Raw genomic sequence first — 12238 nt, 5'->3', positions numbered from 1 at the left:
CTTTTGCAGGAAGGCAAGAAACAAGCGTACTAAAGTAAAGAGACTAACATCTTTTAGGAAGAAACTTGTAGTTTTGTTATAAAAACCACCCACATGGAAAGTGCTATAAAAAGCCTGAATGAAAAAGAAGTTAGTACCTTCATCTTCCTGAGTCTTGATTTGTTATCATGACACCAAGCCAAACAAGTAATAGTTTCTTGTCTTTCCAAAGATTCTTCAACTTCTTTAGCTGTCAGGAACATCTCAATATTTACTAAGTCCTTGAGAAGAAAGAAAAAAATCCCCATCAGGACACATTGAAAAAAGAAAGCACTATATTGTGCATACGAAAGTTCCACTCAATACAAAATCTTCTTATTAACTGTACAAACATTAACATAAAAAATACATTACATTTTCCTAGATGCCACCTTTAGTCACCTGTTTATTGCCTAAATACTTGAAGGAGATCTTACTTGTTGAAAATGTTAAGCAAATAATTATTTCTAATTGTTATTACCTTTATCAACAAGCTTGGCCACTATATAGACCTGGAGGAGATCCCATGGAATCGGATTCTCTTGATTTGACTATTTGTTTTGAAGACTTCTCAAATAGAGACAACTTGCAATTTAACAATATAACAGAACAGAAAAGCATTCATTATATCTGATACAAGAATTCACAAACTGCTTATTTAAAGTCCAGGAGATCTAAAAGATACTAATAAAGGTATTAATAAAGGTGATACGTGCAGAAAAAAAAATTGTGTACTTAAATTGTATTTTCTGTGGTTAGCACATTCAGATTTTCCACGAAACTGTAAGGGCCACAAAACTTCATCGTAAATTTTCTAAAATTGAAAGACAGGGTAATGAAGACTGAAAAAAGAAAGAAGCTCCTATTTCCTTGTAGATGTGTGATTAAATTAAATGAAGTTCAATATGTTTACTTTGATCCTACCCAGCTGGAGAAATTTCTTATCGAAAAGGAAACAGATGGTGTGAGAAATGTGTAGAAGTTGTATGGCAACTGATTTTTAAATCAAGGCTCTAAAAATCCGACTGGCTATTTTCACTTATATTTGACCATATATTCCCATTTATGTGGACTATTACTTCCTGTTCCTTTTTGGAAGAAATGTAAATTTAAATTTGGAAAAAAAAAACATTAAAAAAATATTAAATCAAGTTAGTATCTCTCTCAGGCGACCCTCAGGGGAAGGAATGCTGGCTTCGGCCTAACCCCTGGTAAGCCTTGCTCAGCTGAGAGGTGCCCAGCTCTACCACCGGCTGCCTTTCAGGTGCTGTGGAGGACTTGCAGCTCATCTGCATATCCTTTACAGCCTTCTCCGGGGTGACTCCCGGGTCCACTCCGATCCACTCAGGGCCTCCGCTCTTGGTGCCCAGCGCTCCCACCAGGCGCTGTGGAGGACTTGCAGCCCTTCTGCATTTCCTCACAGCTGTATCTGGGGTGACTCCCAGGTCCTCCCCGATCTTCCCAGGGCCCTCACTCCAAGTGCCAGGGTTTCCAGGTATTTTTGGCTAGGATCATGCGAACCTCAGGGGGAGGAATGCTGGCTTCGGCATAACCCCTGGTAAGCCTTCCTCAGCTGAGAGGTGTCCAGCTCTACCACCGGCTGCCTTTCAGGTGCTGTGGAGGACTTGCAGCTCATCTGCATATCCTTTACAGCCTTCTCTGGGGTGACTCCCAGGTCCACTCCGATCCACTCAGGGCCTCTGCTCTTGGTGCTGCGTGCCGGACATTTTTCTCTTTACATCTATTTTCTCCCAGTCACTACTGACCTCACCCAATTATACCTAATTCTGAATCACGCTATGGCCCTATACACATTCTCTTCCTTGCCCTGTCCCTTCCTAAATCTTTTCCCTCACCCCCTACTTCTTTCCATTACAGGAACTCACTGCCCATCCATCGACTTCATCAACTCACCTTCTCTCCTACCCTCTTCCTCCCTCTTAGCTTTTAATCTTCATCTCTTTCTTCCTTCCATTTTGCCTTCCCCATTCCACCTAAATACCTCTCGCCTTCGGCACCTTCATGGCCACACCTCTCCTACTCTCCTCCGCTCTCTTTTACTCCTTCTCTTACTCTCAGCCGGTGACATCAATCCCAATCCTGGCCCTCCTCACCAACTATTATCCCAACTCTACAGATCTCACCGTGACCTCTCTAACCTCATCACTATTCCTCTACTCCCCTCCTCTTCTCTGCCCTTCTCTTGCGCCCTTTGGAATGCCCGCTCTATCTGCAACAAACTCCCATATGTTCATGACCTCTTTATCTCACGTCACCTCCATCTGCTCACCATAACAGAAACCTGGCTCTGCCCTGATGACTCTGCTTCAGTCGCAGCCCTCTGCCATGGCAGTTATCTTTTTTCATACTCCTCACCCTGCTGGCCGCAGGGGCAGTGTTGGATTACTTCTCTCTCCCTCCTCCAGATTTCAACCCCTTCTTCCATCTCAATCTCACTGTTTTTCCTCCTTTGAAGTCCACTCTATCCGCCTTTTCTCTCCTCTGCCTCTTTGAATAGCGGTCATTTATTGTCCCCCTGATAAGTCCCTTTCATCCTCAGTGACTTTGATGCCTGGCTTGCCTTCTTCCATGATCCTTCCTCCCCCTCTCTCATCCTTGGTGACTAATATTCCTGCTAATGATCCTTCTTATATTTCCAAGTTACTCGCTTTAACATCCTCCTTTAATCTCCAACTATGCTCCACCTCCCCCACTCATCAAAACGGTCACTGTCTTGATCTTATCTTCTCCTCCAACTGTTCACCCTCTAGTTTCCTTGCCTCTGATCTTCCCCTCTCTGATCACCATCTTATAACTTTCACACTTAAATCTCCTCCCTCCCAGTCCCGTCCTCTCTTATCTAATTTATCTAGGAATCTTCATGGTATTCACCCTTCATCTCTATCCTCCCATGTTTCAAACCTCCTCTCGACTGTGGCACCATCCACGTCTGTCAACGAGGCTGTTTCTTCTTCCAACAATATTCTATCATCTGCCTTAGACACTCTTGCACCTTAGAAGTCAGCCAAGGTTGGGGTTTTGTATGCCTTATAGGGCGGGTCATCAAATATCCACTACCTACGTTCCTGTACCCGCTCCACCGAACGCCTCTGGCGGAAATCTCGGGCCCTTGCTGATTTCTTACACTTTAAGTTCATGCTGACCTCCTTCCAATATGCTCTTTTACGCGCCAAACAGGATTATTATATCCAACTGACTAACTCTCTTGGCTCTAACCCTCGACTTCTCTTCACCACATTGAACTCTCTCATCAAGGTGCCCCCTCCCCCAACTCCCCCTTCATTATCTCCTCAGACCCTTGCTGAATTCTTTCATGACAAGGTTCAAAAGATAAACCTTACATTCTCTACCTCGCCACCTCTCCCTCCACTAGTCCGTTCCCCTCTCTCTCCTTCCCCTCATTCCCTTTCCTCCTTTCCTGAAGTTACTATTGAGGAAACTACACTTCTCCTTTCTTCCTCAAAATGTACCATCTGTTCCTCTGATCCTATTCCCACCCACCTTCTTAATGCCATCTCTCCTGCTCTTATTCCTTTTATCTGTCACATTTTCAACCTCTCACTTTCCACTGCGACTGTCCCTGCTGCCTTTAAACATGCTGTGGTTACACCTCTCCTTAAGCAGCCTTCACTCGACTCTACTTGTCCCTCTAATTACCGACCCATCTCCCTCCTTCCTTTTCTCTCCAAATTACTTGAGCGTGCTGTTCACTGCCGCTGCCTTGATTTTCTCTCCTCACATGCTATTCTTGATCCACTACAATCTGGTTTTCGCCCTCTCCAGTCAACCGAAACTGCGCTTACTAAAGTCTCGAATGACCTATTATTGGTTAAATCCAGAGGTCAATATTCCATCCTCATTCTTCTTAATCTTTCCGCTGCTTTTGACACGGTCGATCACAGCATACTTCTCGATACCCTGTCCTCACTTAGTTTCCAGGGCTCTGTCCTTTCCTGGTTCTCTTCCTACCTCTCCCTCCGCACCTTCAGTGTTCACTCTGGTGGGTCCTCTTCTACTTCTATCCCTCTGCCTGTCGGCGTACCTCAGGGTTCTGTTCTTGGTCCCCTCCTCCTTTCTATCTACACTTCTTCCCTTGGTTCATTAATCTCATCCCATGGCTTTTCCTACCATCTCTATGCTGACGACTCCCAAAATCTACCTTTCTACCCCTGATATCTCACCTTGCATCCAAACCAAAGTTTCAGCATGCTTGTCTGACATTGCTGTCTGGATGTCTCAACGCCACCTGAAATTAAATATGACCAAAACTGAGCTTCTCATTTTCCCCCTCAAACCCACCTCCCTGCTCCCCCCGTTTTCTATTTCTGTTGATGGCTCTCTCATTCTCCCTGTCTCCTCAGCTCGAAACCTTGGGGTCATCTTTGACTCTTCTCTCTCCTTCTCTGCTCATATCCAGCAGATTGCCAAGACCTGTCGTTTCTTTCTTTACAACATCCGTAAAATCCGCCCCTTTCTTTCTGAGCACTCTACCAAAACCCTCATCCACACCCTTGTCACCTCTCGTTTGGACTACTGCAATCTGCTTCTTACTGGCCTCCTACTTAGTCACCTCTCCCCTCTCCAGTCGGTTCAAAACTCTGCTGCTCGTCTCGTCTTCCGCCAGGGTCGCTTTACTCATACTACCCCTCTCCTCAAGTTGCTTCACTGGCTCCCTATCCGTTTTCGTATCCTGTTCAAACTTCTTCTACTAACCTATAAATGCACTCACTCTGCTGCTCCCCAGTATCTCTCCACACTCGTCCTTCCCTACATCCCTTCCCGTGCACTCCGTTCCCTGGATAAATCCTTATCTATTCCCTTCTCCGCTACTGCCAACTCCAGACTTCGCTCCTTCTGTCTTGCTGCACCCTATGCCTGGAAAAAACTTCCTGAGCCCCTACGTCTTGCCCCATCCTTGACCATCTTTAAATCTAGATTGAAAGCCCACCTCTTTAACATTGCTTTTGACTCGTAACCACTTGTATCCACCTACCCTCCTCTCCTCTTTCCTCTACACATTAATTGATTTGCTTTATTTTTTGTCTACTAGATTGTAAGCTCTTTGAGCAGGGACTGTCTTTCTTCTGTTTGTGCAGCACTGCGTACGCTTTGTAGCGCTATAGAAATGCTAAATAGTAGTAGTAGTAGTAGTAGTAGTCTATTTCAGAATTTTTAAAAAGTCCATGAAGTTTAAAAAAACATACCAGCTAGTTCTACATGTTCACATTCATGTGGTCTATAAAACTTATAAGCAAAGAAACTAAACCATGTGCATTTATTCAGCAACTATAGCTTTCACAATACTAAGCAAAAGAACTGCCTGTGCTGTGGATGATAAAAAGCCATGCTGATTACTTTTAACAGGTGCTCTCTGAGGAAAGCAGGATATTAGCAGCTTTTTGCCTTTCTGGCAAAATCTCCTCTCAAATTGCTTGGCCTGCTTTATTAATGTTTAAGCACCTTCCTATTTTTCTCATTTGGCCTTGCTTCCAATTTTGAAGGATGCCTTTTTGGCTTTAATAGCCTTTTTACCAGCATGTTTAGCCAAGTTGGCAGGTGTTTTAAATTTGTGGAATATTTTTTTCTGGCCCACTAAGATGACATTTTTAAGCAATTTACACACCTCATACAGACCTCTAATCCTTGCAACTCAATTTCCTTTGATCAGTCTCCTTTTCTAAAATTAAATGTTACTGCACTAGTTATTTATTATGGTCCCTTTTTACTCCTTGCACCAAATCTTGCATGCCAGGGACAACTAGAGTTAAAGTAGTAGCTCCTCTCATTAGTTCTGGAGCCAATTAACCACCCCCTTCCCTTCCCCCCAAGTACTATGAACATGGCCTTCATCCCATCCCCAGTTTATGTCAATCTGATAAGAAGAAAAAAAAAGATCCTGGAATCAAACTGAGGTTGCCCACATAAAGCATAAACCACACTACTGAACCTTCATGTCAGTTCTGTGTTTACATCAAATTATAATAGTTATGCAAGTTTCCTTAGACCACTACGGCTTTAATTAAATTTTAATAAATAGGAGGAAAAAGACTTCAGCATTCTGCCTATAATCAGATTTATTTTCTGCTGGGCGAACTTCCCCATTAGTCATTAAAAAAAAACCTCATTTTATTTATTTCATAATCTTTTTTCTTTATTTTTTGCTTTATTTTCCTGTTTTTTTTTCATCATTTCTTCATCATTATTCCTTTCCACAATATAACCAAAATGCACTCTTTATTGACATTTCATTGGCATTGTCAACTAGAAGTTAAATGATGCTGGGACACTTACAGGCTCATTTTCGAAAGACAAGGACGCCCATCTTTTGACATAAATCGGAAGATGGGCGTCCTTCTCCCAGGTTGTCCAAATCGGTATAATCGAAAGCCGATTTTGGATGTCCAACTGCTTTCCATCGCAGGGATGGAGCAAAGATCAAGGGGGCGTATTGGAGGCATAGCGAAGGCGGGACTTGGGCGTGCCTAACAAATGGGCGTCCTCAACACATAATGGAGAAAAAAAAAGGCACCCCTGACGAACACCTGGACGACTTTACCTGGTTGTGTTTTTCTTATGACCAAGACACAAAAAGTTGCCCGAAATGACCAGATGACCACCGAAGCGAATCAGGAATGACCTCCCCTTGCTCCCTCAGTGGTCACCTCTCACCCTCAAAAAATATCTTTAAAAATATTTTGTGCCAGCCTCAGATGTCATACTCTGGTCCATGACAGCAGTATGCAGGTCCCTGGAGCAGTTTTAGTAGGTACTACAGTGCACTTCAGGCAGGCGGACCCAGGCCCATCCCCCCCTACCTGTTACATTTGTGGCGGAAACAGTGAGCCCTCTAAAACCCACCACACCCATATCTAGGTGCCCCCTTCACCTGTAAGGGCTATGGTAGTGGTGTACAGCTGTGGGGAGTGGGGTTTTTTTTTGTGGGGGGGGGGGGGCTCAGAATACAAGTTAAGGGAGCTATGTACCTGGGAGCAATTTCTGAAGTCCACTGGAGTGCCCCCTAGGGTGCCCGGTTGGTGTCCTGGCATGTCAGGGGGACCAGTGCACTACAAATGCTGGCTCCTCCCACGACTAAAGGGCTTGCATTTGGTCATTTCTGAGATGGGCGTCCTTGGTTTCCAAAATCAGAAACGACCAAGTCTAGGGACGACCATCTCTAAGGACGACCAAAATTTCAAGATTTGGGCATCCCCGACCGTATTATTGAAATGAAAGATGGACGTTCATCTTGTTTCGATAATACGGGTTTCCCTGCCCCTTCATCGGGATGTTTTGCGAGGACGCCCTCAACAAAACTTGGGCGTCACTTTCGATTATGCCCCTCTTACTGTTTTGAATTACTCTGTTTCATGTCACACTTCCTTAGGAGCAAATCCAACTTCCATCGCACTAGCATGTCCACATCATCCCGCTTTCTGCTTTCTTATTGAGTCTTTGATTATAGACTGAAGGCTGAGCATCTGAAGTCTTTTTCCTCCCATTTTATTACAATTTCATTAAAGTCTTAGTGGTCTAAGGAAACTTGCATGACTATTATAATTTGATATATTAACAGCAAGTTCATTGCCTTGTTTTAGTTCCATGTTTCAATAAATTTAAGTGAAAATAACAATCCCATCTTATATTAGAAAGTAAAACATAGGAGCAAATATGGAGCAAAGTTCTTATTTTCTGTGGAGAGGGCACAACTTGATTGTGTCAGCATGGACAGTCTAAAGTAGAGACCATCTTAGCCAGAAGAACTGAGTTCTTCCCCTGCTCTTTCAGACTGCTCTAACCAGCTTTATTATTCCAGAGATGGGACTTAATTATGGCCCAAGCAACAAGACAAAACTGAACCTAGAGACCCTTAAGATTCTCTGATAACCCTGCAGTAACCCTGCTGGTGACTGGATTATGTGGAGAGAGACTGGATGTGGACATTGTTGTTACCATCATTCAGGTATGAGAGACAGCGAGCGTTTGCTTCGGATCCAACAAGAGAGTTATAGGGATAAAGACAAGGAAAAAGCTGTAAAAAACGGCAAAAATCAATTTACAGCGATGTTGAAGCTGCTGTAGTTTCTAAACTAGTTGGCCTTTCAGGTTGATTTTTGGTAGGTGTACTAAATGCACGGTTGTAATGAGGCATTCCAATTTGCAGCACTTTCCTTCAAGTGGTTGAAAAATTATAAGCGTTCAAAGTTGGTATAAAAAGCATTTTTGCCCATCAAAATGTGAAGCTTATGCTTGCTGGAAGCCATCTGCTGAACGAAGATTACAAAGCACTGATGGCTAAAACTGTGTGCAATTTGGAATGCAAAGAGTGCATGCTTCACAGGTGTGAAATATGTCCAGGTAAAGATGTGCTTGAAAATTACCTGACAGAAGTGTTCAGTGATGCTGACCCAGGTGAAACAATCGAGTTTAAGCAGTGGGTTCATACAGATCGCACCACACTGGAGACCAAACAGATGTATGTTGATGATTTTGTATCTGAGCTTGCATTGAAAGTTTCAAACCTGTCAATTCACCATTACATTTCCAAATATCAGACACAATACTTAAAAACTGTTAAAGAAAACCTAAATCCTTGTGAAATTGTTGTTCTCTTGGACTTTGCTGAAAACTACTCCTTTATTGTCCAAGATGCTGTTCAAGGTTTCCACTGGGAAAACAGTCAATCAACCTGAAAGGCCAACTAGTTTAGAAACTACAGCAGCTTCAACATCGCTGTAAATTGATTTTTGCCGTTTTTTTGGCAAAGTTTGAGCTTAAACCATTCAAAAAGTAAGAGGACTAGGAACATGGGGTTTTGCCAGTTCATTAAGCCCTAAAAGTAGTGCAGGTTCTCCAAATATCCCCCTTGTACTACTAAAACTTCCAGTTTTACAGCTTCTGGAAGTTGGCCCAAAATGTCATTTTTGCTCAGGTGACATTTTGCAACCCTTTACTTGAGGTCCCCTATAACCTCCAATTTTTAGTCTTTTGAACTAAAATTTTGCACAGCTTAGTTTTTTATCATAAAGAAACTATGTACCAAATTTCATCAAAATCAGAGATGGTGAGGTGGGGACGACCTTTAAAACTGGTCCACTTGACACGGAATGACTCATGTACCAGACTCAGCTCTGGAGCTTTTTCCTTGTCTTTATCCCTATAACTCTCTTGTTGGATCCGAAGCAAACGCTCGCTGTCTCTCATACCTGAATGATGGTAACAACAATGTCCACATCCAGTCTCTCTCCACATAATCCAGTCACCAGCAGGGTTACTGCAGGGTTATCAGAGAATCTTAAGGGTCTCTAGGTTCAGTTTTGTCTTGTTGCTTGGGCCATAATTAAGTCCCATCTCTGGAATAATAAAGCTGGTTAGGAACATGGGGTTTTGCCAGTTCATTAAGCCCTAAAAGTAGTGCAGGTTCTCCAACTATCCCCCTTGTACTACTAAAACTTCCAGTTTTACAGCTTCTGGAAGTTGGCCCAAAATGTCATTTTTGCTCAGGAGACATTTTGCAACCCTTTACTTGAGGTCCCCTAGAACCTCCAATTTTTAGTCTTTTGAACTAAAATTTTGCACAGCTTAGTTATCATAAAGAAACTATGTACCAAATTTCATCAAAATCTGAGATGGTGAGGTGGGGACCCCTGGTCCACTTAACACGGAATGACTCACATGGAACTGCTCTTAATGTAAGGAAAGCTGAAAGATCAGGACAAGAGGATGATTAAGCCACATATACTGACTATGGAAGACCTGCGTAGGTGAGCATAGTTAGCCTGGAAAAGTACTTAACAGGGAAAACAGAATACTGTTTCTCAGTGCATTTCTCTTATCTGCTAAAAATCCAATTTAAGTCAGGATTAATGCTGCAGAAACATGGCGAAAACTGTGGCTGATGGAGAAGGAACTTTTGGAATAGAAGCTTATAAAGCTGCACTAAGTAGGGTCATTGAAATGAAAACTCAGAAAAATAAAATAAATAGGTGGTTGAATCTTTGTAAACTCTGCCAGGTCTCCCCTAATATTGGCAGTAGATACTGCTTGCAAGTGCTCAAGTCTATAATACAACTGTGTCACTTTCCCCTCTAAATGTTTTACACAGATTTTAGGAAGCAAGCTTCAGAGAACAGAGATTTATTGTGCAATTACAAACAAAAGGTTTACTTAACTTGGATGAAGCAGGTAAAACATGGGACAGCTAAGTTGCAGTATCAACTATTTACGGTTTTTAGTAGAAAACGTAGACTCCAACACTTATTTATTTGCATTTGTATCCCACATTTTCCCACCTATTTGCGGGCTCAGTGTGGCTTACAATACATTATGAGTGATGGAAATACAATCAGTTGCAGTAAGATTATGGGTTACATTATGAAACGTTATGGGAAGACAGAGTAAATTCAGGATGTCATATGGGATAGAACAACAGAGTATAACAGTGGGGAATTGGGAGGGGGAAAAACAGTATCAAGGGAATATAAAGGTCTAACAAATACGGGGGAAGAGAATTCAGAAGAGAGTGTGTTGATGCGTATCTTTTGGTGTGTATGGGCTTCATGTGTTTTGATCCTTGCAGTAGATTTTCTCAAATAGATAAGTCTTCAGTAGTTTGCGGAAGTCGGTCAGTTCGTAGATCGTTTTCAGGTTGCGTGGTAGTGTATTCCAGAATTGTGTGCTCACGTAGGCGAAGGTTGATCCATGCAGTACTTTTGTATTTTATGCCTTTGCATTTAGGGAAATGGAGATTGAGGAAGGTTCAGGAGGATCTTTTGGCGTTTCTGGGCGGCAGGTCTATTAAATCAGACATGTATGCAGGGGCTTCACCGTGAATGATTTTGTGGACTAAGGTGCATTCTTTAAAAGTGATACGTTCCTTGAGTGGTAGCCAGTGTAGTTTCTCCCGTAAGGGTTTTGCACTTTCGTATTTTGGTTTTCTGAAGATGAGTCTGGCTGCTGTATTCTGGGCTGTTTGAAGTTTCCTTAGTATTTGTTCTTTGCAGCCTGCGTATAATGAGTTGCAATAATCCAGGTGGCTGAGTACGAGTGATTGTGCTAGACTGCGGAAGACAGATCTTGGAAAAAATGGTCTTATTCTTTTCAGTTTCCACATGGAGTAGAACATTTTTTTGGTTGTGTTGTTCGCATGAGTCTCAAGTGTTAGGTGGCGGTCAATAGTGACTCCAAGGATTTTTAAAGTTTCTGAGATTGGCAGATTTAGTTTAGGTGTGTTAATGGCGGTAAATTTATTCGTGTTGTATTGGGAGGTAAGTATGAGGCATTGAGTTTTTTCAGCGTTCAGTTTCAGTCGGAATGCATCTGCCCAGGTGTTCATGATGTGTAGACTTTGGTTGATTTCGTTAGAGATTTCATTAATGTCTTTTTTGAATGGGATATATATCGTTACATCATCGACATATATGTATGGGTTAAGTTTATGGTTTGATAGAAGTTTTGCCAAGGGGGGTCATCATTAGATTGAAAATAGTTGGTGAGAGGGGATCCTTGCGGTACTCCACAATCAGGTGTCCATGCAGCAGACGTAGTTGAGTTTGATGTGACTTGATATGAGCGTAAGGTTAAGAACCCCTTGAACCAGTTTAGGACATTGCCTCCGATGCCAAAATATTCGAGAATGTGTAATAGGATTCCGTGGTCTACCATATCAAAAGCACTTGACATGTCAAATTGCAGGAGGAGTATATTGGTGCCGGTTGCAATCATTTGTTTAAATTTGGTCATTAGGGTAATTAATACTGTTTCTGTGCTGTGATTTGACCGGAATCCTGATTGGGAATCATGTAGTATGGAGAACTTGGTGAGGTAGTTTGTGAGTTGTTTGGTAACCATCCCTTCGGTTATTTTGGTTATTAGTGGTATAGATGCTACTGGTCTGTAGTTAGTTATTTCGCTTGCGTTTTTCTTTGTGTCCTTGGGTATTGGGGTGAGTAAAATGTTTCCGTTTTCTTTTGGGAAAAGAAATTTTGTAGCATGAAATTCATGTGGTTAGTTAGGTCTGTTATGAATTGTTGAGGGGCTGATTTCATGAGGTTGTTTGGGCAGACATCTAGTTTGCATTGGGATTTGGCGAATCTTTTGAGCGTTTTAGAGATGAGATCCTCTGATAGTAGTTCGAATTCGGTCCAGATCCTGTCTGCTGGGTATATTCCGTCTTCTGGGTCTAGATAGTTTACTGTTTCTT

At 42.4% G+C, this 12238-nt stretch overlaps 1 protein-coding gene across 1 annotated transcript in view; it reads right to left on the bottom strand.

The window, feature by feature from the left end:
• MAEA (macrophage erythroblast attacher) overlaps positions 1 to 12238 on the bottom strand; it is a 290076-nt gene that overhangs the window by 209904 nt on the left and 67934 nt on the right. The window contains exon 5 of the mRNA XM_030192178.1: positions 138 to 260. Coding sequence (XP_030048038.1) covers positions 138 to 260 — 123 coding nt within the window. The remainder of the gene's footprint in view (positions 1 to 137; positions 261 to 12238) is intronic.

This window comes from Microcaecilia unicolor, chromosome 2 (genome assembly GCF_901765095.1).
Source record: "Microcaecilia unicolor chromosome 2, aMicUni1.1, whole genome shotgun sequence".
Classification (NCBI taxonomy): Eukaryota; Metazoa; Chordata; class Amphibia; order Gymnophiona; family Siphonopidae; genus Microcaecilia; species Microcaecilia unicolor.
The sequence above is the reverse complement of the archived record's forward strand: the minus strand, read 5'-3'. Positions and strand labels throughout refer to the sequence as shown.